This window comes from Bufo gargarizans, chromosome 5, assembly GCF_014858855.1.
Source record: "Bufo gargarizans isolate SCDJY-AF-19 chromosome 5, ASM1485885v1, whole genome shotgun sequence".
Classification (NCBI taxonomy): domain Eukaryota; kingdom Metazoa; phylum Chordata; class Amphibia; order Anura; family Bufonidae; genus Bufo; species Bufo gargarizans.
The window spans coordinates 406,034,692-406,060,141 of record NC_058084.1 but is presented as its reverse complement, the minus strand read 5'-3'; the positions used below and the strand labels follow the sequence as shown (position 1 = coordinate 406,060,141).

General features: G+C 44.1%; 1 protein-coding gene across 2 annotated transcripts in view; it reads left to right on the top strand.

Moving 5' to 3' along the window:
* Positions 1 to 24,983, top strand: part of PRKAG2 (protein kinase AMP-activated non-catalytic subunit gamma 2) — a 454,044-nt gene extending 429,061 nt beyond the window's left edge. For both annotated transcript variants that reach the window (XM_044293639.1, XM_044293638.1), the window contains 8 exons: positions 4,076 to 4,121; positions 4,373 to 4,427; positions 8,444 to 8,570; positions 12,659 to 12,824; positions 15,135 to 15,172; positions 17,955 to 18,101; positions 21,320 to 21,413; positions 23,836 to 24,983. In XM_044293639.1, coding sequence (XP_044149574.1) covers positions 4,076 to 4,121; positions 4,373 to 4,427; positions 8,444 to 8,570; positions 12,659 to 12,824; positions 15,135 to 15,172; positions 17,955 to 18,101; positions 21,320 to 21,413; positions 23,836 to 23,867 — 705 coding nt within the window. In that variant the 3' untranslated portion in view covers positions 23,868 to 24,983. The remainder of the gene's footprint in view (positions 1 to 4,075; positions 4,122 to 4,372; positions 4,428 to 8,443; positions 8,571 to 12,658; positions 12,825 to 15,134; positions 15,173 to 17,954; positions 18,102 to 21,319; positions 21,414 to 23,835) is intronic.
* Positions 24,984 to 25,450: the final 467 nt, after the last annotated feature.

Sequence of the window (25,450 nt, the reverse complement as noted above, 5' to 3'; positions counted from 1 at the left end):
AGCCAATAAAGCACAAGCCAATTCTCCCCACTTAAGGGGAATAAAAATTCCTTCCCGACTCCAATCGGGCAATCTGATAACTCCCTGGATCAACGACCGCTCTCTAGAAGCTATAGCCTGTAATATTATTACACTCCAGAAATACATCTAGGCCCCTCATGAATTCCTTTATTGTACCCACCATCACCACCTCCTCAGGCAGAGAGTTCCATAGTCTCACTGCTCTTACCGTAAAGAATCCTCTTCTATGTTTGTGTACAAACCTTCTTTCCTCCAGACGCAGAGGATGTCCCCTCGTCAGTTACAGTCCTGGGGATAAATAGATGATGGGAGAGATCTCTGTGCTGACCCCTGATATATTTATACATAGTAATTAGATCTCGCCTCAGTCATCTTTTTCAAAAAGGGAATAACCCTAATTTTGATAATCTTTCAGGGTACTGTAGTTGCCCCATTCCAGTTATTACTTTAGTTGTCCTCCTCTGGACCCTCTCCAGCTCTGCTATGTCTGCCTTGTTCACAGGAGCCCAGAACTGTACACAGTACTCCATGTGTGGTCTGACTAATGATTTTTAAAGTGGTAGGACTATGTTCTCATCACGGGCATCTATGCCCCTTTTGATGCAACCCATTATCTTATTGGCCTTGGCAGCAGCTGCCTGACACTGGTTTTTGCAGCTTAGTTTGCTGTTTGTTTATTAAAATTCTTAGATCCTTTTCCATGTCAGTGTTACCGAGTGTTTTACCATTTAGTATGTACGGGTGACTTGCATTATTCCTTCCCATGTGCAGAACTTTACATTTGTCAGTGTTAAACCTCATCTGCTACTTATCTGCCCAAGCCTCCAATCTATCCAGATCCCTCTGTAGTAGTATACTGTCCTCTTCAGTGTTAGACTTTACACAGTTTAGTGTCATCTGCGAAAATTGATACTTTACTATGCAAGCCTTCTACAAGATCATTAATAAATATATTGAAGAGAATAGGGCCGAATACTGACCCCTGAGGTACCCCACTAGTGACAGTGACCCAATCTGTGTGTACCGTTAATAACCACCCTCTGTTTTCTATCACTCAGCCAGTTACTTACCCACTTAGACATTTTCTCCCAGTCCAAGCATTCTCATTTTATATACTAACCTTTTATGCGGTACAGTGTCAAATGCTTTGGAGAAGTCCAGATATACGACATCCATTGATTCGCCGCTGTCAAGTCTAGAACTTACCTCCTCATAGAAACTGATTAAATTTGTTTGGCATGACCGATCCCTCGCGAAGCCATGCTGATATGGCGTTATTTGCTTATTTCCGTTGAGCTGCTCTAAGATAGCATCTCTCAGAAAACCTTCAAACAGTTTACCCACAACAGGCTCTGTTTTTGGACCCTTTTTGAATATTGGCACCACATTTGCCATGCGCCAATCCTGTGGGACATTCCCTGTCAGTATAGAGTCGGCAAATATCAGAAATAAGGGTCTGGCTATGACATTACTTAATTCCTTTAGGATACGCGGTGTATGCCATCCGGTCCTGGCGATTTGTCTATTACAAGTCGCTGATGTACTTCTTCCTGGGTCAGACAGGACACTTTTTTAATGGGGAATACATTTTTACATTCAGCATTTCATCTGACAGTTTATTTTCCTCAGTGAATACAGTGGAGAAAAAAATATTTAACAGCTTTGCTTTTTCCTCGTCGCTCTCTGCGACTCCCCCCTCATTACTCTGTAAAGGGCCGACACCTTCAGATTTATACTTTTTACCATTTAAATAATTGAAGAACATTTTAGGGTTAGTTTTATTCTTTGGCAATTAATCTCTCTGTCTCTAGTTTGGCCGCTTTTATTTGTTTTTTTACATGTTTTATTTTTTTCCTTAGGCCCCTTTCACACGGGCGAGTTTTCCGTGCGGGTGCAATGCGTGAGGTGAACGCATTGCACCCGCACTGAATCCTGACCCATTCATTTCTATGGGGCTGTGCACATGAGCGGTGATTTTCACGAATCACTTGCAAGTGCGGATGCGGTGCGATTTTCACGCATGGTTTCTAGGTGACAGTCTATTCACTGTATTTTCCCTTATAACATGGTTATAAGGGAAAATAATAGCATTCTGAATACAGAATGCATAGTATAATGGTGCTGGAGGGGTTAAAAATAAATAAAAAAGTTAACTCACATTCTCCTCTTGATCGCGTAGTTCCCGGTCTCTTCTTTACTTCTTTAATAATGAGCTGTGGGCTAAAGGACCTGTGGTGATGTCAGATCACATTCTCCATCACCACGGTGATGGAGCATGTGATTGGAGCATGTGATCTGACGTCACCACAGCTCATCATTCAAGAAGTAGAGAGATCGGTAACTACGCGATCAAGAGGAGAAGGTGAGTTAACTTTTTTTATTATTTTCTTAACCCCTCCAGCGCTATTTTACTATGCATTCTGTATTCAGAATGCTATTATTTTCCCTTATAACCATGTTATAAGGGAAAATAATACAATCTTCAGAACACCGATCCCAAGTCCGAACTTCTGTGAAGAAGTTCAGGTTTGGGTACCAAACATGAGCGATTTTTCTCACGCGAGTGCAAAACGCATTACAATGTTTTGCACTCGCGCAGAGAAATTGCGCATTTTCCCGCAACGCACCCGCCTCTTATCTGGGCCAAAAATATGATGCCCGTGTGAAAGAGGCCTTTTAGTTTTTCAGTGCTTCCATGCTACCCTCCTGTTTTAGTGATTTATATGCTTTCTTTTTGTCATTTATTGCTTTCTTTACAGTTCTGTTTATCCACATTGGTTTCTTTTTGTTCCTTAACCTTTTATTCCCATACGGTATGTACCTCTCACAATGAGATTTTAGGATGCTTTTAAAGATATCCAATTTTGTGGCTGTATTTTTATTTTTGAGGACTTTGTCCCAGTTAGTTAGGCCTATGGCCTCTCTTAGTTGGCAAAATTTAGCTTTTTTATAGTTTGGTATTTTTGTTCCTCCCTGTAGAAACGCTCTTTTGAATGATAATTGGAAGGTTATTACTTTATGGTCACAATTTCTCAGGTGTCCCCCAACCTGCATGTCTGTTGTTCTGTCAGGTCTATTGGTTAATACTAAGTCCAGTATGGCCGTCCCTCTAGTCGGGTCCTGAACCATTTGGGAGAGGTAATTGTCTTTGGTTATTGACAAGAACCTGTTTCCTTTTATGAGATATACAGCTTTCAGTTTCCCAGTCTATATCTGGGTAGTTGAAGTCCCCCATAATAACCACCTCATTATGATTTGCCGCCTCGTCTATCTCGTTTAGTAGTAGATTTTCTGTGGACTCTGGTATATTAGGTGGTTTATAATAAACTCCTATTAGTAATTTATTATTTTTAGCTCCATGTATCTCTACCCACAGTGACTCCACATGTTCATGTCCCTCACTTATATATTCCTGGAGTGTTCTTTTAGGAAAACATAGGTCCTGAAATTAATGTGAATGTGACTTTTATGTGTACCGCGTACCTAATCATTGTACAGACCAAGTACACCCCATCATGAAAAGTGGCCTCTTTCAGCAGGATAATGCACCTTGCAAACATTATTCAGGAATGGTTTGAGGAACAAGAGTTTAAGCTGTTGACTTGGCCTCCAAATTCCCCAGATCTCCATCTAATCTAGCGTCTGTGTGGGAAGTGCTGGTAAAAAAAAAAAAATCTGAACCATGGTGGCACCACCTCACAACATCTTGTGGAATCCACGCCTCAGAGCTTTTTTTGGTGGCACAAGGACGTACACAATATTAGGCAGGTGGTCTTTGTTATGGCTGGTGTAAGTGAAACCAAAGAGTCATTGTACTTAATACATACATTGTATTTTATTTGGTTCTTTTCATTGAGATCACATATAATTAGAAATCTCCCCATCACGGTCTCCAGACCTGTCACATTTGCACCTGTGAACTTGTGCCTCGGGGACTAGTACACAAGGGGAAGACGTGGTGTTGAATGGTTTGTCTGTGTACAGTCGTGCAGAACATGGTGCTACTGTATGGACTGGAAGTAAATTTGCATCTGTCACGTGTTTCTCACTACAGGTACAGATATATGAATTAGAGGAGCACAAGATAGAGACCTGGAGGGGTAAGGACATTATGTCATTATTAACTCTCACAATTTCAAGACTATTTGAACAAGCACGTCCCTCGCACTGCATTTATTAACAGATTTAGTGAATATAATTGCAGTAACTGCAAAAAAAAGTGTGAAAAAAGAAGTGTTTAATGAGTAATGTCTATAAAGGAGGATTCTTCCACTGTAGAGTATACGGTTATAATCTAGATGGTGCCCTGCCATTCATTGTGTTTGTTGCTAACTTTACCTTGTTTCTGCAGAATTGTATTTGCAAGAAACCTTCAAGCCTTTGGTGAATATAACTCCAGATGCAAGGTAGGGCTATAGATGAATGGGATTGCAGTTGTGCAGGTGTCTTCGAGGACATGCACGCTGTCATTTTGCCTGTACCAGTGTTACTGGTGCCGGTTATCAGCGTCACACAGATGCCAGTTCTGATGGGCTATAAAGTGACAGCTCCTATGAATGCCATGTCCTACACTGACTGGGGCTGTTGACAGTCTGTCAGCAGTCTTGAGATGCCAAACTGATGACATGACTGTATAGGTGATTGATAGAGCAGTGCAGAAATGCATAATGATCTTCTTGCAGGTTGCATGACTGAGAAGTCCAGGTTTTCTTCCCCCTCGGTGCCACATTGCTGCCAAGCCATGCCCCTCTGCTGTGAGTGACTGCTCTGGCATCCAATCAGGAGGTCGCTAGACCTGTTATGTAGAGAGCCCAGGACACCAAACATGAGTCCAACCCAGGAGCTATTTTTTTATTTTTTTATTGAAACGTAAAAAATAGTGCATTTTAGATGACTTGCTAGACCCCTGGTCATATTTCTCTCACCCAGCATGGGTATATGTAAAATGACACCCCAAAACACATTCCCCAACTTCTCCTGAGTACGGCGATACCAGATGTGTGACACTTTTTTGCAGCCAAGGTGGGCAAAGGGGCACACATTCCAAAGAGCACCTTTCGGATTTCACAGGCCATTTTTTACACATTTTGATTGCAAACTACTTCTCACACATTTGGGCCCCTAAATTGCCAGGGCAGTATAACTACGCCACAAGTGACCCCATTTTGGAAAGAAGACACCCCAAGGTATTCCGTGAGGGGCATGGCGAGTTCCTAGAATTTTTTATTTTTTGTCACAAGTTAGCGGAAAATGATGATTTTTTTTTTATTTTTTCCTTACAAAGTCTCATATTCCACTAACTTGCGACAAAAAATTAAAAATTCTAGGAACTCGCCATGCCCCTCACAGAATACCTTGGGGTGTCTTCTTTCCAAAATGGGGTCACTTGTGGCGTAGTTATACTGCCCTGGCAATTTAGGGGCCCATATGTGTGAGAAGTAGTTTGCAATCAAAATGTGTAAAAAATGGCCTGCGAAATCCGAAAGGTGCTCTTTGGAATGTGTGCCCCTTTGCCCACCTAGGCTGCAATAAAGTGTCACACATCTGGTATCGCCGTACTCAGGAGAAGTTGGGGAATGTGTTTTGGGGTGTCATTTTACATATACCCATGCTGGGTGAGAGAAATATCTTGGCAAAAGACAACTTTTCCAATTTTTTTTTATACAAAGTTGGCATTTGACCAAGATATTTCTCTCACCCAGCATGGGTATATGTCATATGACACCCCTAAACACATTCCCCAACTTCTCCTGAGTACGGCGATACCACATGTGTGACACTTTTTTGCAGCCTATATGCGCAAAGCGGCCCAAATTCCTTTTAGGAGGGCATTTTTAGACATTTGGATCCCAGACTTCTTCTCACGCTTTCGGGCCCCTAACATGCCAGGGCAGTATAAATACCCCATGTGACCCCATTTTGGAAAGAAGACACCCCAAGGTATTCCGTGAGGGGCATGGCGAGTTCCTAGAATATATTTTTTTTTTTGGCACAAGTTAGAGGAAATTGATTTTTTTTTTTTGTATTTTCTCAGTCTCCCTTTCCGCTAACTTGGGACAAAAATTTCAATCTTTCATGGACTCAATATGCGCCTCACGGAATACCTTGGGGTGTCTTCTTTCCGAAATGGGGTCACATGTGGGGTATACTGCCCTGGCATTTTAGGGGCCCTAAAGCGTGAGAAGAAGTCTGGAATATAAATGTCTAAAAAATGTTACGCATTTGGATTCCGTGAGGGGTATGGTGAGTTCATGTGAGATTTTATTTTTTGACACAAGTTAGTGGAATATGAGACTTAGTAAGAAAAAAAACAAAAACAAACAAAAAATTTCCACTAACTTGGGCCCACAAAAAAGGTCTGAATGGAGCCTTACAGGGGGTGATCAATGACAGGGGGGTGATCAGGGAGTCTATATGGGGTGATCACCCCCCTGTCATTGATCACCCCCCTGTAAGGCTCCATTCAGACGTCCGTATGATTTTTTTACGGATACATGGATCGGATCCGCAAAACGCATACGGACGTCTGAATGGAGCCTTACAGGGGGGTGATCAATGACAGGGGGGTGATCAGGGAGTCTATATGGGTGATCACCCCCCTGTCATTGATCACCCCCCTGTAAGGCTCCATTCAGACTTCCGTATGTGTTTTGCGGATCCGATCCATGTATCCGTGGATCCGTAAAAATCATACGGACGTCTGAATGGAGCCTTACAGGGGGGTGATCAATGACAGGGGGGTGATCAATGACAGGGGGGTGATCAGGAAGTCTATATGCGTGATCACCCCCTTGTCATTGATCACCCCCCTCTAAGGCTCCATTCAGACGTCCGCATGTGTTTTGTGGATCCGTAAAAATCATACGGACGTCTGAATGGAGCCTTACAGGGGGGTGATCAATGACAGGGGGGTGATCAATGACAGGGAAGTGATCAGGGAGTCTATATGCGTGATCACCCCCTTGTCATTGATCACCCCCCTGTAAGGCTCCATTCTGAGGTCTGCATGTGTTTTGCGGATCCGATCCATGTATCAGTGGATCCGTAAAAATCATACGGACCTCTGAATGGAGCCTGACAGGGGGGTGATCAATGACAGGGGGGTGATCAGGGAGTCTATATGGGGTGATCAGTGGTTCATAAAGGGTTAATAAGTGACGGGGGGGTGTAGTGTAGTGTTTTGTGGTACTTTACAGAGCTGCCTGTGTCCTCTAGTGGTCGATCCAAACAAAATGGACCACCAGAGGACCAGGTAGCAGGTATATTAGACGCTGTTATCAAAACAGCGTCTAATATACCTGTTAGGGGTTAAAAAAATCACATCTCCAGCCTGCCAGCGAGCGATCGCCGCTGGCAGGCTGGAGATCCACTCGCTTACCTTCAGTTCCTGTGAGCGCGCGCGCCTGTGTGCGCGCGTTCACAGGAAATCTCGGCTATCGCGAGATGACGCACGGATGCGTCTAGGAGGAATAGATCAACCACCTTCCGGACGCATCCGTGCGTTAGGCGGTCCGGAGGTGGTTAAAGGGGTTTCCCTGGTGTTTAATATTGATGACCAATCTTCAGGATATGTCCTGAATTAGTGGGGGTCCTACACCTGACGCCCCCAAAAACTAGCTGTTTGAAGAGGCCTTGGTACTGTGCTTGGTATTCACTTAGAGAACCTGTCACCATGAAATTGCAATGTAAGCTACAGGCAGAATGTTATAGAGCAGAGCAAATTAATATATAGTCTTATAAGAGAAGATTCTGTAAAACTTGTAATTTATACATTTAAATTCCTGCTCATTCTGGGCTTTGATGTCAGAGAGTTGGTCCTATCAGTTATTGACAGCCTTCCCTCTGAGGAGGCGGTCCTATCGGTGATGGACAGGCTTCCCTCTCAGACTGTGTATACAGATAGCTGTCCATCACTGATAGGACCGCCTCCTGGACTTCAAGGCCCAGAATGAGCAGGAAATTAAATGAATAAATTACAAGTTTTACTGAATCTTTTCCCATAAATCTATAGCTCAATCTTCTCAGCTCCTCCTGCTCTATTACATCATGCCTGCAGCTCAAACACCATGTTCAATGTGACAGGTTCCCTTTAAATGGGACTGAGCTGAACTTGGGCCAAGTGACTGATAAACATGATGTCACTGGCCTGGTAAGAGGTGTTGGGGTATCTTCAAACAGCTGATCTGCAGGGCTGTTGGGAGTCGGACCTCTGCCGATCTGAAATTGACGACCTATCCTCAGGAGGGGTCTTTAATATTAAACACCTGGACGACCCCTTTAATGACTGAGAATCATGTTAAACCTACTCATGCCATTGACTGTAAAGGTGTCCGTGTGTCCTCTAACCAGGACCTTTATGTAAGGTAGTGCACATGTTGCTCTTGCCGCTAATACAATTTAATGGTGTTTGTTTCTCGCTTAGCCTGTACGACGCAGTGTATTCACTCATCAAAAACAAAATCCACCGGTTACCGGTAATTGACCCAGTCAGCGGGAATGCACTTTATATACTCACCCACAAGAGGATCCTCAAGTTTCTTCAGCTTTTTGTAAGTACTGAAGACAGCCATGTTCCTCTCCTATGTCATTGTCTATTTATAAGTGGGAACCATCTGCAGTTATGGCTTCGAACGTCATCAGTGAGGACACATAACGCTACCTCAGCTGGAGACCTCTCTGCCCTCTCACAGACTTGACCATGAGTATCCTGGGAATCCACTGCCGTTCAAGAAAATACTTTCCAATTCCCATTCTGTGTCCTATTAGCCCGGTCATGTCCCAAGCCCATTTTACAGTTCATATTTAGATTTAATCTACATAAGTTGAGCAGATTTGTAAAAAGACCTAGACTGGCCATACACATGAGAACTGTTGGAGGAAAGCGGTCTCTCAGATCCTCCCATAGCTATGCAGGCTCTGCCGAGCATGCATCTGTAGTGTATCGGAAGAGGGGAGAAAGCGAATGTGCTCCATCCTCAGATTCCCCTGACCTCAGATGACCAGAGGAACCCTACAAATTAAATGGTCAGCCAAACCCAACAAAATCAAACTAATATGTATGGCCAGCTTTAAAGGGGTTGTCCCATAATGAACACTTATCCACAGGCTAGATGATCTCTGTACACTTGAGGGTCCCATTGATTAGGTGAACCCTGGTCCCATGTCCACCTTTTTCAATGAAGTAGTGGTCATGCATGTGCACTGTAGTTTAATTCAAAATCTATGCACCGTGAACTCCCAGCCGCTAATGCATTCAAACGGGAGACATGGGACCCTCCCCTATTCTTGTGTTCAGTGGGGGTACTGTGATAGACCCTTATCACCTACAGACATGATAGGTAATTGTGTTTCCTATAGGACAACTCCTTTTAATCATTTTGTATGTGTCCTGTATAACCTGTATTATAGTCCAGAGCTGAATTTCCATTCTGCGGTTGTTAAACAGGGATGTCTGTCAACAAGCTTGCTGACTGTTTCAAAGCAACTCCTAAAATGTAGTAGAAGCGAGTGCTTTTTCATATCTATCTTTTATGGCGGATGGAGTAAATGTCTGAATATCCATTAGTTCCTACAATCTCATCATTTAACACTGCGTATGGTAGTTCTACCACTAGTATCACCAAGACTTAGAGGGGTTGTCCAGACACTAGATCTTGATGACCTACCCTAAGGTAGATAATAAACATGAGATTGGAGGAGGTCCAGGCGCCGGAAATAACGGAGAGAAGGGCGCTACAAGCACAAGAGCCCAAACAGTGGAAGCGGAGCTGCAGTAACCTGGCATGGCCACTACGCAGTATATGGAGCTACTGTCTTATTCCAGCTCCTACCACAGTGTTATTTTTTTTGGTGCTGGCGGCTGCCCAAGGCAACCTATTGGTGGGGGCTGCCCTACCAACCTTATATTGATGGCTTATGCTAAGGATAGGTCATCAATGTCTAGACCCTGGACAGCCCCTTTAAATCCATGTCTTGCCCATCAGTTTACATTTCCACCTGGTCCTGTTCTCCGCACTCTAGGCTACGGTTCATGCCGTACCATCTGTAGAACTGTTCAACGAGCACTTTATTACCGAGGAGATAAAGAGGGAAATAGTCTACACAGATCTGGTAGATGAATATGATTCGGGAACACTGAGGAGAATACGTCGTCATGTAGTTAATGCTCTTGTCTTGTCACATGTTGGAAGGATCGGGCTTCCTGAATTCTATCTGACAAGAGTGATGCAGATCCCGGAGTGAATCGCTGCTCCCAGTGTTCTCATGGTTAATGCTGTAATGTGATAATAGAGGTATTAATGAGTGGGAATGATGACCTATTTTCGTGATGTCATTGGCATAATTTTCTTATACCTAAAGGGGCTGGGACTGTATAGTACAGCTTATGTACTCACCCTTTGGAGTACGCCGTGGGGGAGCATATAAACATTTGAATCCCTGTTTTTGGGACAGTTTTAATCTCTGCCCCAATCCACCCAGGAATGGCCACAAAACCTCCCAGGAACTCCCATTTTTAGGTATTCACAGAAGGCATTCCAAAAGATGGCCTCTTTGAGAAGATCACCCCCTTATCTAGACTTTCAGTTCCACCATATATTATATATACCAAACAACTTCTTTAGGTCTTGGGGCTTATTCACATGAAGAGTCAGATATTTTTTTTTTTCCATCCACAGAAAACGGGGTCCATGAAAAGACGGACTAGAATAGGACATTCACTGAGTTTTTCAGATCAAGCACATGGATCCATTAAAGTTTATTATTTTATTTTTGGGGGGGGGGGGGGGATTTTAATATTAATGGCCTGTTGGGATAGGTCATCTGTATCTGATCGGTGGGGTTTCGACTCCCTGGATCCTTGCCGATCAGCTGTTTGAAGAGGCTTTGCCAAGCACAGCGCCGTACATTGTATAGCGGTTGCGTTTGGTATTGCAGCCAACTTGAAAGGGACTGATCTGCAAATGGGTCATGTGACCAATGAACCCATTGCCACTGTCCTGGGAAGATGCCGTGGCCTGATTGACGGCGGTGCTGGGAGTGAGACTTCCACTGATCAGATATCGATGACCTATCCTGTGGCGAGGCTATCAGTATTGGGGCTCTTGCACATGATCGTATGTATTTTGCAGTCATGTGACGTCCGTGTGACGTCGCAGCTTTTTTGCTTACCAGAATAGGACATGCTCTATGTTTTTGCAGAATGGACTTGCGGACATACAGATACGGAATACACACTGAGACATTTTCCGTTTTTTTGCAGCCCCATTGGGAAAAAACATATGAATGGACAAGTTTCGGCCCTTGAGCCCTTTAAAGAAAATGTATATGGGTCCATGTGCTGTCTGTTATTAATATGGACAGCACAAGGGTGAGAAAAACTCTCATTTGAGGAAGACCTAAGGCTTCATCCACATGGCCATGTCCGTATTTTGGTCCACGGATCCACAAAATGGGAATACATTCCTTGTGCATTTCGTATTCTCCTCACTCTAATCAATAGAAAGTACTATTCTCTCTCCACAATATGGACCAGAATAGGATATGTTCTATAATTTTGCCTAACAGCCACACAAATTCCACAGAAATTTACGGACGTGTGCACAGCCCCTTAGAAATGCATGGGTCAGTGTGCTATCTGCAAAAAAAAATCTAGATCGCAGACAATTGGAAAATACGAATGTGTATGAAACCTTAGGAAGACCACTCCACCCAGAAGACCACTTTTCAATGATGTTGCACTGTATCGGCCTAATCGCCATCCCATAAGGCAGTGTTCCTCAGCCCCGGTCCTCAGGGCCCACCTGCCAGTCATGATTTGAGAATATTCCACAGAATGAATACCTGTGGTCAGTCCTGATACATTGACACTAATTCCATCACCTGCTCAATACTAAGGAAATCCTAAAAACATGACCGGCAGGTGGACCCCGAGGACTGGAGTTAGGGATGGATGAGGGGACTTCTCAAAACTAGTTCTAACATTTTATTTATTTTTTCAATCAGATTTTTATTGTATTTTTTAAAAGCTTATTAAATGTGTTGCCTTACAGTCCTAAGCTCTGGTAATCGGACCCACGTACAAGAGTTGCTGTGTGACATGGAACGTATCCCCAGGCAAGCAATGCATGGGCTCCTTATAGACCAACACTGATTTGTCTGTTTCAGGCTCAGAGCTCCGGGGGTGAAATGTACCTCAAATGGGAAAGATTTTATCAAAACATGGGCAGAATAAAAAAAAAAGAGCTGACAACTGCAATGGATTGAGTGGCTGCGTACATTTTATTTTCAAGAAATTGAGATTCCCAAGTTTCAATAAAGTTCTCAAAGTTTCTGTTACAAAGCGAGAGCACAAATTGCTCTTTAAAAAGCGAAAACCCACCTTGTGCCCACACACGTGAAATGATTACTGCCCATGTCTCTTACAACCCCAGCAGATGTGTCATTGTTCCTGATTTTCTTGGAATTGGGCTAATGAATACCACAAAAAATAAACCTGTATACTACTTGCCTCGGCCTTCTGGGGACTTCTGCTGAGTTCTCCTTAACTTTATTACAATGTTATCTAAATGTGATTGCTCTATGACCGTCTTTATAGGCTTCAGGTAATTAAATGGTTTTAATTGCTTTCTCATTCTAGGTGTCAGAAATGCCAAAGCCTGCCTTCATGAAGAAAAACCTAGAGGAACTTGGGATAGGGACTTACCACAACATTGCCTTCATACATCCCCACACTCCCATCATCAAAGCTTTGAATATATTTGTAGAAAGACGAGTTTCTGCATTGCCAGTTGTGGACGAGTCGGGTAAGGTCCCATCAGCACATCCTCATCATTGCATACTACTGTCAAATAATCAGTTATACAGTACACATTCGTTTAAGAGGACCTCTCACCTCTCCTGAAAAGCCGGTTTTAATAGCTTCATACATTCCCCATGTAATAACAATTATGGAGCCTCTATTCTTATGGCTCTATGTTGTGCAATTCCTTTAATATAGCTACTAGAAGTTATGGATTAATGGTCAGCAGTCTGCAGTAAGGGTACAGAGGGGAGGTAACCAGTTGGGGGTGGGACTCATTCTATCCAATCAGTGCTGCTATTTTCAGGCTGTGTGGGTACACCCCCCCCCCCCCCAACTGGTTACCTCCCCTCTGTGCCCTTACTGCAGACTGCTGACAATTAATCCATAACTTCAAAATCAGCTTCAAATCGGCTCCAAAAACACCTCAAAACAGCCTCCCATTCATTTCAATGGGGAGCAGCACTTGCTTCTTTTTTACACATAGAAGCATCACGTCCTACCTTGGGGCACAATCAGCGCTGAATCTCCCATTGGAATGAATAGAAAGCAGGAAAAAAAACAGCTCCATGAAAGTCCATGCTTTTTTGTGTGTTTTTCATGTGAACTGGCCCTTTAAAAGGGTTTGTGCAGTGCTGTTGACCTATCCACCCCAGCGATTAGCTGCTTGAAGGAGTCGTGGCCCTTGTGTGACCGCTGCGTCCTCGGTCTAGCTTGTAGCGGCGGGGCAGTGTGATTTTTGTCCCATTCAAATGAATGCGCAAGCTAGACCGCACACCGTGAGCAGTGGAAAGGAAGCGGGGCTCAAACAGCCGACCAGTAGGAATCTGGGAATTCCGTCCCCCACTGATCTGATATTGATGACCTATCCTGAGGATAGATCGTCAATATCATCACCCTGCACAACCCCTTTAATGTACACTAAATATCCTATATATACGACAGACAGACGGATAGACTGGTCAGTGTTATCAGTATTTGTGCTCAAGATTCACTTGGTCCTAGTGCAGGGCCTCTGGGGATTCTCTGCTGAAGATGTCACCCTCTGCTTTGTAAAGGGTAATATTCGCTGTGCCAGTCTGTGGCATTTCCGCAGCAGAATGGGCACGCAGATTTTTTCCGCCATTTGTGGATGAGGTTGTATAAACCCCTCCACATACACTGTTGTGTCAGGCAGTTCATGGATGCTTTCCTGCTTTCATTTTACCAAGCCTGTGACGTGTCTTGGTGACATGTCGCCCTTTGTTTCTGATCGCTGTGCTTGGTTACCCTTAAAGAACTGTGCAAGCAGCCAGCAGAGTCCTACAAGGTCTGAATAGAAACGGATGGGCTCGCGCTGGAACTCTTCTGCCTCCTCGTTTTAGTGATCATTGAACCCAGGCATCCACTGATCAAAACTGCTGCCGTGTCACTGTGACCGATTAGAAGTTTGTTTAAAATAAGAGTTGCCCTTTAAACCTGCCGTTAAGGGTTGTGCAGTTTCCTTTTGATTTAAATGGGTGGTCCCAGGAAGAATATTGTTTAACCCTTTTAAGGGCCATTTTTATAATATTTTTCCCGTTTGCATAGCCGTATGAGAGCCTGTTTGTGTTTCTTATTTTGTGGGACAAGTTGTATTTTCTAAAGGCATTATTTAATATTGTATACAACGTAGTGGGAAGCTGGAATACAATTCTAAATGGGGTGGAATTGGAAAAATACACATTTCTGGCCTAGTGTTATGGGATTTGTTTTGACATATTTTTCTATGAGGTAAAACAGACCTCTTACCTTCATTCTCTGGGGCAGTATCATTACAGCGATACCATATTTATATAGTTTTTGTTTTAATACTTAAAACGCATCTGTCAGCAGATTTGTACCTATGACACTGGCTGACCTGTTACATATGCGCTCGGCAGCTGAAGGCATCTGTTAGTTTCTTGTTTCTATGTGCCCGCACTGCTGAGAAAAATGATGTTTTATTACATGCAAATGAGCCTCTAGGAGCAATGGGGGCATTGCTGTTACACCTAGAGGCTCTGCTCTCTCTACAACTGCCACGCCCTCTGCACTTTGATTGGCAGGGCCAGACGTGATCGTGATTACACTGCCAGGACCTGTCAGTCAAAGTAGACGGGGTGCGGCAGTTGCAGAGTTCATTGCGACAGTTAAAACTAACTTTAAACCATAAAGCAGCATAAAAAGCCATTAGATTTCCTGTAATCTGTGCAGTCAAATAACAGGAATTATGAGGACTTTGTATCCATTTTGATAATACTGTTGAACAAGACCTGTTTTATCTGCATCTTAACCCGTTCTTTTTTCATTCCAGGGAAAGTTGTAGATATTTATTCCAAGTTTGATGTCATTGTAAGTATATATTGTATATCATTCTTCTGCTTCTGTGGATGGGTTTAACTCATATTTTTATCCAAAATATACTTATAACTCCTATTAAATGCCAGTTCAGTATATTGTTGTACAGTCGCATTACCTAGTATTCATTACTCACATTTCTCACTGAAGACCTCTTCTGGACACTTTGTGTAACAGCATCCAAATATAGGAAGAAGTTATTTAAAGTGTACCTCTAGCTATCAACGACTTTCCATAAATCAATAGAGCAAGCAAAGATTGTCAGGAAGAAAGCAACGGGGGTGAAGTGCTGTATATCCACGCAGCCATCACCTCCACAGGATGAGGCTGAGGGATGGCTATTGCGACCCCTCGTCCTCATACAGCTGTATTGTGTCTGCGCAGCAGATCGCTATTTAGACAGCATGATCTGCTGCCCAGAAATAATTTAGATGCCTGCACGAACGACAGGATCACCCGATGAACGAGCATCTCTGCCCGATGATTGCACAGTGTAAATCCACCTTTAGCTTATTAGAGAAAATTGCCCTTGACTCCACTTACCAATCTCTTCCTCCTTTCCCCCTCCCTGAATTCAGTAATCAGACCCATCTCAAAACAAAAGATGGCTTTTTAGCTTCACTGAGAGATCAGGTTATAGCTGCCCATAGAAGCCAATGAAGGCGTAGAAGCCCCGCTTCTATGATGTCTCCCATACACAGCACACGTATAGAAGAGGTGATCCTGCTCTCCTATTACTCTGTAGCGCACCCTCAATTGAAGCATCAGTCTGGAGGACATTGTACAGACATACGATCAGATCAAAACCTTCTAGAGCCAGCAGAAGCGTTAGTGTGGCGCTACCTTTTCCACTCCGCAGCTGCTTCCTCCTCTTCTCTCCATAGACTTCTATGGACAGCATGTAACCTGATCTCTCAGTGATGCTGAAAAACCATCTTCTTTCTTTGATCACTAAATTCAGGGTGAGCGAACATTTTAAGGTGGAAAGGGATGAGGAAAGGTGCCTGATAAGTAACCAAAGGGGCATTTTTCTATAATAAGTTGTATTACAAAGTTTTTTTTATCTTCACATGCATTATTGATTCTTGGGAATGTGTCTATAATTGGGGAGTCTTAACATTATTTAGGCCTAGTGGCCTGTGTAAAATTTGCAGGATTACGGTATATAATATTTATTTTAAATATAGCGACACGGAAAAAAATTAAAACCCCCTCAATTCTAAAAAGAATCATGTTTATCATAAAAACGTGATTTAAGCGATATGTCACTTTAACATGTGAAATATTGTAACGTTGAGTTTACGGAGTGGACTGTTCCTTTAATTATCTGAACAGCGCTTGTTCCTCCAGGGTGGATGTGATGTCTTCAGTTACCATGTGCTTGTTAAATAGCTGGCCTAATTAAAGAGATTTCACGCCTTTCCACTACACAAGTTTTTTTTTTTTTAAGCAGAATCAGTTACAGTTGTCAAGGTTTTCGCAGACGTCACTTTTATCTAACGCTGGTGACATAATCGTTAGATGGTTGAAAACTGAAGGGATTAAATTAGAATAATCCCCCAGGATCTCCTTGGATACCTCCGTGTACGCTCTGAATGTCGCCGCTATACTCTGCCCCTTCCATTTTCTGCTGGTCACCTTAAAGGGTTTGTCGGCTGCAGACAACTGTATTTTGTGAGAACAGTCCTCGCTAGAAAACGAATTACAGGGACTCCCAGCAATCAGCCATACTCTGCAAGGAAGCCAAGCAGCAAGTGTTCAAATTCCCTGCAGCGCCACCACAGGTTAAATGGAGGATTGCACGGTGCCCATTGACATGAGTGGGCTGTCCATTTAATGCACACAGGTCCTGGCTCCTTCAGACAGAGTGATGCTCTCTGAAGCTGCTCTTAACTCTGGCTAATTAAAGGGATGACTAAGCAGAGCTCCTGGCTGTTTCCTATACTCCAATAGAGTTTAAATCGAGCTGCATCTCGCATGCTCATTCACCCCCATGGGGGGGGGGGGGGGGTCAAACCAACATTTATCACCTAGTAAGTGGATAGGTGACATGTTTTTTGCTGTAATATCCCTTTAATTTAGACCCCCAAGAAGGAATTCTCAGATTCTACTCTTTTTTTTTTTTTTTTTTTTTTTTTTTTTATGGGATTTGTAAACCAAGCAACCCCTTTAACACGACCATCTCTGTGTGCCAATCGTCAGAAGACAAGAGTATTGTATGTAGCATATTCCCAAAATGTCACGTTAGGATAATGTGTCCAATATACCAGTAATAGAACATTGACCCAGTGACAAAGACTGATCAAAGTGCCAATATTGGCTAAATAAGACAGAATACTGGCATGTGAGCTTAAAGGGGTTCTCCAGGATTTTATTTTTTTTATTCCGTCCACTCATCCAGCAGGACCTGTGCAGAGATCTATACTTACCTGATCCCTGCTGGGCCATTCTGGGACACTTCACCTCTGAAGACAATCCTTGACTACAGCGGAGGACCACGTCCATACACAAGTTACTAGGCGGGGACCAGAAGATTTCTTCACAGGTCATGCTGGGTTGATGGGAAGGGGGTTAACATAATTTTGGACTACTCCTCGTTCTTTTGTGTAAAAATCTTTCCACTAACTGGTCACGGACTGGGTGCCATGTATATGGCTACAGAGGGTCAGTGTTTCGTTTCCCCAGTGGATGTGCCGCCTGTCATGTGCTCTGGCCTGCCTTCATCTCCTTATAATTAACCGTACTTTTGATTGACAGATGCATAATTCATTTTCAGAACCTTGCTGCTGAGAAAACCTATAATAATTTAGACATCACGGTGACGCAGGCTCTGGAACACCGCTCGCAGTATTTCGAAGGTGTAGTAAAATGCAGTAAGCTAGAAACACTGGAGACGATTGTGGACCGAATAGTCAAGGCAGAGGTAAGGACCATGTGCCCAATCTGCTGTACTCTTATGGGATATCAGTCAGCAATACCAGTTGACCAGTTTTTAGCTCACCACTTGGACCTTCAGATCAGCCACCGATAGTGGGGGCAGGGAGGAGTATCCCGATTTGGAAACCAGCACCGTAGTGAAAATTCAAATAGAGGCGCTCCAGCACTTTATAAAATCTTATGTATTTTATTTAATTTTCTAAAAAAAACTGGATTAAAAAAAAAGCTTATGAGTTTTGACCAATGTAAGTGGCTATGAGTAAGGACTTGTCATACGTAGTTCGAAATGCATAAGCGTATTTTGTACCATGTTTGAGATGTTGAGTAAGAAAAGGTCATACATAGTTCGAAATGCATAAGCGGTTTCTTTATTTATTTTTTTACCATGTTTGAGATGTTTTTTAGAAGATTAAATAAAATAGATTTTATGGAGTTTAGGAACACCTCTTTATTTGCATATGGCGACATGTGACCTTTTAACCTGTAGGTGTTGCCTATTATGACAACATAAGGGAATAGGTGTCTGGTAGGGGTTCAACTGCTTGGGCCCCCAACGATAACTAGAACGGAGTGCCTGAGCTCCCTGTTTGAAAGGAGGCGCTGCTCCATTTAACGCTATTCCCAGGAAAGAAGATGGAGGCAGCATGTCCGGTATAAAAACCCTTTAATGGGAACCGCCAAGTGAACAAGCGTGCAACAGGTCGTGACGTTTCGGCTGATCCACAGCCTTTATCAAACACAATGTGAAATCTAAAAGTACCTGTTTAAATACATTAAAACACACCCACTCACACAGGAGTGGCCAATAACACAGTGAATAAGGTGCTGATGTCATCAAAGATGCGTCCTCCAGTCCTCCAGTGCTCCTACATAGTGTCAGTATACACCCACCATAGGTATAAGATCCATTACCCCACATACCTTCAGGGCACACGTGTTCCTCGGCGTCCCTAGGCCGCCATGTCAGGGAAGGAGGAGTTACGTCACTACCTGACTAACCCGAAGTCACCTGATCGCGAGCGACTCCGCCCTGACGATCAACGCGTCATCTCAAACATCTCATGTCATGTGTGCCGTTGCCAGGGACGCCTATGAGCCGGTCCGCCCACCTCCACGTGATGAGAGCGATCACCTCACATCCCCACGTCATCAGCGTCAGCGGTCGGATCCTAAATCAAGCGGTGCGGTAGTCACAACTCACCGCCAACCACACTACGTCATCTGGCACAATCGGGGTGCGGGCAGAGTCTCCCAACCTCCATGTCTCCAGCCGAAACCCGGCCTAGGTGACGTCATGGCCCCGCGCCTCTATCATCCAGCCAGCCCCGTGTTGCCAGAGACGCATCCAGGATCCAACACCGCCCACATCAGTGACGTGCAGCGGGAGACACCCACATTCACAGCAGTGGCGCAGGCAGGAGCGAGCCCCATAGTCTATCAGTGTGCCATGATCCAGTGTGTGTTGGAAACTTGTGTAAATGTGAATTAATAAAAAACAAAGTACAATTAAAAAACACTATACAGAGAACCAGTTCAAAGGTCACTTGGAGCAATTACACATTTGTCACAGAGAAGTCTACATTCATTCCAAATGGCTGGAGTGCTCTCATCTCAAAGATCCATTTAAGCTCTTTTTTACGTAGAATCCGATCCTTGTCACCCCCACGTCTCAGAGGGCCGACAGAATCAATGATTCTAAACCTGAGTTGGTTGACTGAGTGTCCACGTTCCAGGAAGTGTTTCGCCACCGGCTTGTCAATCTGGGCCCTGCGAATATTGCTCTTATGGGAGTTAATACGTTCCCTGGCTTCCATTGTGGTTTCCCCTATGTAAATAAGGCCACACGGGCACGTGATCATGTATATCACGTCCCGTGATCTGCACGTAAAGAAATTTTTAATCTTATAGGGCTTGCCACTATAGGGATGGGCAAAGGTCTAGGGACGCCGAGGAACATGTGTGCCCTGAAGGTATGTGGGGTAATGGATCTTATACCTATGGTGGGTGTATACTGACACTATGTAGGAGCACTGGAGGACGCATTTCTTTGATGACATCAGCACCTTATTCACTGTGTTATTGGCCACTCCTGTGTGAGTGGGTGCGTTTTAATGTATTTAAACAGGTACTTTTAGATTTCACATTGTGTTTGATAAAGGCTGTGGATCAGCCGAAACGTCACGACCTGTTGCACGCTTGTTCACTTGGCGGTTCCCATTAAAGGGTTTTTATACCGGACATGCTGCCTCCATCTTCTTTTCTGGGACTTGTTACGCAGGAGCCCTGATGAATCTTGGACTCCAGGTAGGCTGCTGCATACCGGACGACCAAGATCTAGTGAGTGCGATTCCACAACTATTTTTTATTTTCCATTTAACTCTATGGCAGTGCCGGAGATAGCGGAGTACAAGCATGAGCTATCTATGGCATCCCCATAGAGCTGACTGGAGGGGTAGCCTGCAGGCATTACCCCCACCTCATTCAAACTGGGGAGCACTGGCCCTCGTTTTTATAATTGACGGGGTCCAATTAATGGGGCACTCAGACACTTATTCTGGATAATCATGTTTGGCCTTAAACAGTGAATATGGGATTTGATTGTGATGCCCTTTTTAGTATACAGTCATATGAATAGAAAATGTGGGCGACGTGTACCATCAGTGTCAGATTCCCTGCGCCGCTCCTGGTCCCTGCACTGCCACAGCCGTTTATCTCCGTGGGCGGATGGAAAGGTCCAGTGTCAGGGGGGCTGACAATGGCAAGCGGTGACTGGGATGAGCCTCCCTAGTATCGCGGGTGACCTAGGGAGGCTTGTCCCTGTCTGCAAATCCCAACCAACCCTCCCCCCTCCATCCGCGCATGGGGAGAAGCAGCTGTGGCAGTCCGGGGACCAAGAGCGGCTCGGGGTGCCAGGTAAATAGAATCAGTGTGAGGGGCCCGGCATATGGGGGAGCATTTTAGTGTTGTATAACCCCTTTTAAAGAGGTTTTCCCATCAAGACAACCCCAGGTTTCATGTTCTGGGCATATATACGTCATAGGGAGTTCTCTACCTGGAACCCTGCTCTGTTAGAAAGGATCTAGCACATCCATGCATTACTTTGCATTTGAATCCTTGTCATGTAATACTATATTTCTCTTGCGCTGGCCACAGAAATAAGAACATTTGTGTATAGAATTTTATGCGTGTACCATTGTTTTTTAGGTCCATAGACTGGTAGTTGTGAATGAAGCACATAGCATTGTTGGAATTATCTCTCTCTCAGATATTCTGCAAGCACTGGTTCTGTCTCCTGCAGGTGGGTAAAAGACCCGTCCCCTATTTATTACACAATTGAAATGGTAATTGTGGCTTTTATTTCCCAGATTGCAGGGACTAAAGGTGGATTCAGACTGCCCGATTTTCGACAATCTGCCCATCCAGATGTGCCATCCATCACCCAATGAACAAGTGAAAAGCTCGTTCATCGGGTGATCCTATTGTTCTCATAGCAGATAGCAGTATGAATAATATGCCCAGTCGAGTTACATTATTATGACCAGCAGCTAATACCCAGAGTAACCTCTGTGGACAGCAGCACATATGGGTGTACGTGATCTGCAAGGATGAATTCATACTCGAATCAGTTGAGTGTGCCTTTCACATGGATTAGTGGGCGCAGAGAATGTCACAAAAACATTCCCCAGCCCATAGCGCTACCTGTTCTTTCAGCAATGGTTGCAGGATGTTTCTCGCCTGACACGCCAACATCCAGTTGTTCGATAAGGCTGAAAAATGTGACTCTTTGGAGAAGGCAACCCTTTGCCAATGAGCAGAGGACTAATTCTGATACAGCTGCACAAATTAAAGCCTTTTTTCTGCTGATGCAAGTTTCTTAGCAGAGGTGCCGTGACCATCCGTCTGCTTCAGAGACTCGTACACTGGAGGATTCGTTGAACTGTTTTAGACACGGCTGGTGGTGAGCTGCTCCACTGTAGAGTATCCGTCTGCCTTCTTACACCTTTTGTAGCTGACGTTCACCTCTCACATCATACTACATGGTGCTTCACAGTTTTCATGTCACTTATTTGCAGTGGTGCCATTCGTCCACTCACAGAAGCTGTGAACTGTTCAAAGCTGCGCAGTTTCAGGAATACTGCCGCCCTTGGCCTGAAAGCTGCTAATCATTCCTTTTTACAACTCCATGACAGCAATGACGCATATGTGAGCAGACAGCCTATCGCACACCTTATATACCCTCCAAACAGCTCATGACTTCATTCATGAGCTACACACTGCTGATGTTGAAAGTGGTCATAATGATGTGACTCGACTGTTTATGATGGAGCTGAAAATCTGGTCTGGATAAGGGGGTTTTCTTTCCAAAGAGGTGGTTTTCTGCAGAGGTTTTATTGTATATACAATGTACTTGTAATGGTACAGTTAAAGGGTCTTCTCCTTGAACTCTACGTACCATGTGCTTGTATTATAGAGGTAGCTGGCTGCCATGGGGACCAGCTTGGGTATTGTATACTTGAGGAAGAAGCTATCAGAGGAAACTTCCACCAACTCTCTCCTGGGTAAGGCCTCATGCACACGGCCGTGTTTCACAGCCGTGTGCGGGCCGTGGAACCGCGGCCTGGATCCCTCCTGAGAGCAGGAGCGCACGGCGTCACTGGTTGCTATGACGCTGTGCACTCCCTGCTGCCGGCACAGTACAGTAATACACTGGTATAGATCATACCAGTGTATTACTGTATTGCGGCGGCAGCAGGGAGCGCACGGTGTCATAGCAACCAGTGACGCCGTGCGCTCCTGCTCTCAGGAGGGATCCAGGCCGCGGTTCCACGGCCGTATGCATGGGGCCTAAATGGGTTATTGAACAAGTATTGGGCACACTAATGCCCAAACTGAGGGGTGGGGGGGGGAGGCATGTGGTAGTACAATCCACCACATAGAAAGGACTTAGGCCCCATGCACACGGCCGTTGTTCACAGCCGTGTGCGGGCCGTGGAACCGCGGCCTGGATCCCTCCTGAGAGCAGGAGCGCACGGCGTCACTGGTTGCTATGACGCCGTGCGCTCCCTGCTGCCGGCACAGTACAGTAATACACTGGTATAGATCATACCAGTGTAATACTGTATTGCGGCGGCAGCAGGGAGCGCACGGCGTCATAGCAACCAGTGACGCCGTGCGCTCCTGCTCTCAGGAGGGATCCAGGCCGCGGTTCCACAGCCCGCACACGGCTGTGAAACACGGCCGTGTGCATGGGGCCTTAGTCAGTTTTTTGTTAAGGGCCCACTCTTTGCTTTCATTGCCCAAAATAAAACATTACTATAGGTTACCACCAATTTGTTTTTTTTAATTGGAAGGGTCTCTTAATTGTTTTTCTCAGTCTTTTGGTTATGGGAAATTTTTTATTATTAGATTCTGGATTGACTGGAAATTTTGGACAAAGCGCCTGTTGCGCAACCAAAGATCTCTGTCGCAGTGCAGCGACTGAACTGAATGGGATCGCAGTGTGACTGGCAAGTTGATGCAACCACTATTTTATTTTTTGTGATTCTGGGGTCTCAGTCGTGACAACTTGTGAGTCATGCTGCAAACCCATTCAGTTCAATGGCTGTACCGCTACACAGCGATCTTTGGTCATGGCATGGGTGTTGTGGCCAAAATTGCTGTGTAGCCCCAGCCTAAAGAAATTTCAACAATGTATGACTCATTGTTTTCATCTCCTGCAGGTGCCAAAAGGAAGGAAAGTGAGGCAGACTGATCCACCCAAACCTATGATCCCATTTTCTCTAGAAAAAAAACACTTGAATGATGTTTTTGTGTCAAACTAGCCTTGGAAACACTGACTGCAATAGATGGGTGGAAGATTTCTATGAAGAGTTATGGCATGGCACTATGGCTTCCTTTCTAGCCATGTCTCAATACTGCGCTGGCAGGGAGATATCCGATGGTGATACAGTAGATCGATTGTTACTTTGCTCATTGTTTTTCTTCTTTAGTTTGACATATCAAAATAGACACTTACCTGCTTTCAAAAATCTTGACCTTCGGGTTCTTGAAAAGTTTGATGCTAAGGCATGGTCCTAAGCTAGTGTGCAGTGTGTATATATATAAATAATGCAGGAGCCTCCCCTGAATGCAATGGACACGGTGGTGCAAAGTCAGACACTGTATTATATGTGAATGTCAATGAGATTTCTATACCAGTGACTGTTGGAGATGCATGGAACAAGGTGCCAAAGACCATCCTAGCACCAAAATCAGATGCTGTCCACTCCCCCCATCACCTTGCTGTTTAACTAGGCCAAGCATATACTGTATGCTTCTTGAGGTATGTATACCAACCCCATATTTAAGAGATACATCTTTAGCCTCCCACAGAACCACATGGTGAAGGAGCATGGTTCCCAGCTTCCTGTAGGACCATAAGGAAAGTTCTCCTCCTACTTATGTCTGAGCTGCAGCAATATACAGCTTTCATTTTTCCTGCTCACCTGAAAGCAAAGTGACTTATACTGTAATCTACATCTGACGCATGACTAAACCTCAGTCCCACCATTGCTGTGTAGATACAAATATGCGTCCATCCTGCAGTGATGACCTCTAATGTCCCACAGATGTACGAGACACTGAACAAAAAAAAATCTAGGTTTATTTATTTTTTACATTAAATTTTAAAAAATTACACCAAACCGGTGAATAGTAAATGATTTCACCATATCAATAAACCATTGATTGTTAAAAAAAAATGCACATTGTTTTATCATTGCTACAAAAACTGATATTCTGTACTGTAATGTAAATACCTAGTTCTCGAAGAAAAAGAACCAGAGAAACTTATCTATATATAAATATATTTTTTGTGTAAACTGTAAAACCATGTTTGTAATTTTTTTATTTACTTTTTTTGGTATATTTACAGATGGGTTGGCAGGGAGTGTGTACATTTTTATTTTAGGGTCAGGGAGGACTAAGGGGAATCCCATTCAGCTTGCAAATAATTTTAATGTTCTGGAGGGTGCACATACTTTTACACGGGGCAATAAAAATGCATTGTTTATTGTAATCTCCACGGTATCATCCTTGCACTTGCTGCTGTCTAAAAAGAATGTACTCCATGTTTTTGGGTTCTTTTTCGCTTTTTTTTTTCAGGTGTATTCACAATTACATTTTAAACGTGTTGGAATATTTTTATAAAAATAGTGTGAGGACCATGAATGGAGTATAAACCAGAGTTATAGGGAAAGATTTGAAGAGGGCAAGGAGTAGGGCCAGGTGATTCGGGGTGTGAAATTGAAGCCTCTCTATGCTGGGTCGCTGAAGGTCAGAGGCACCAAGATGGCT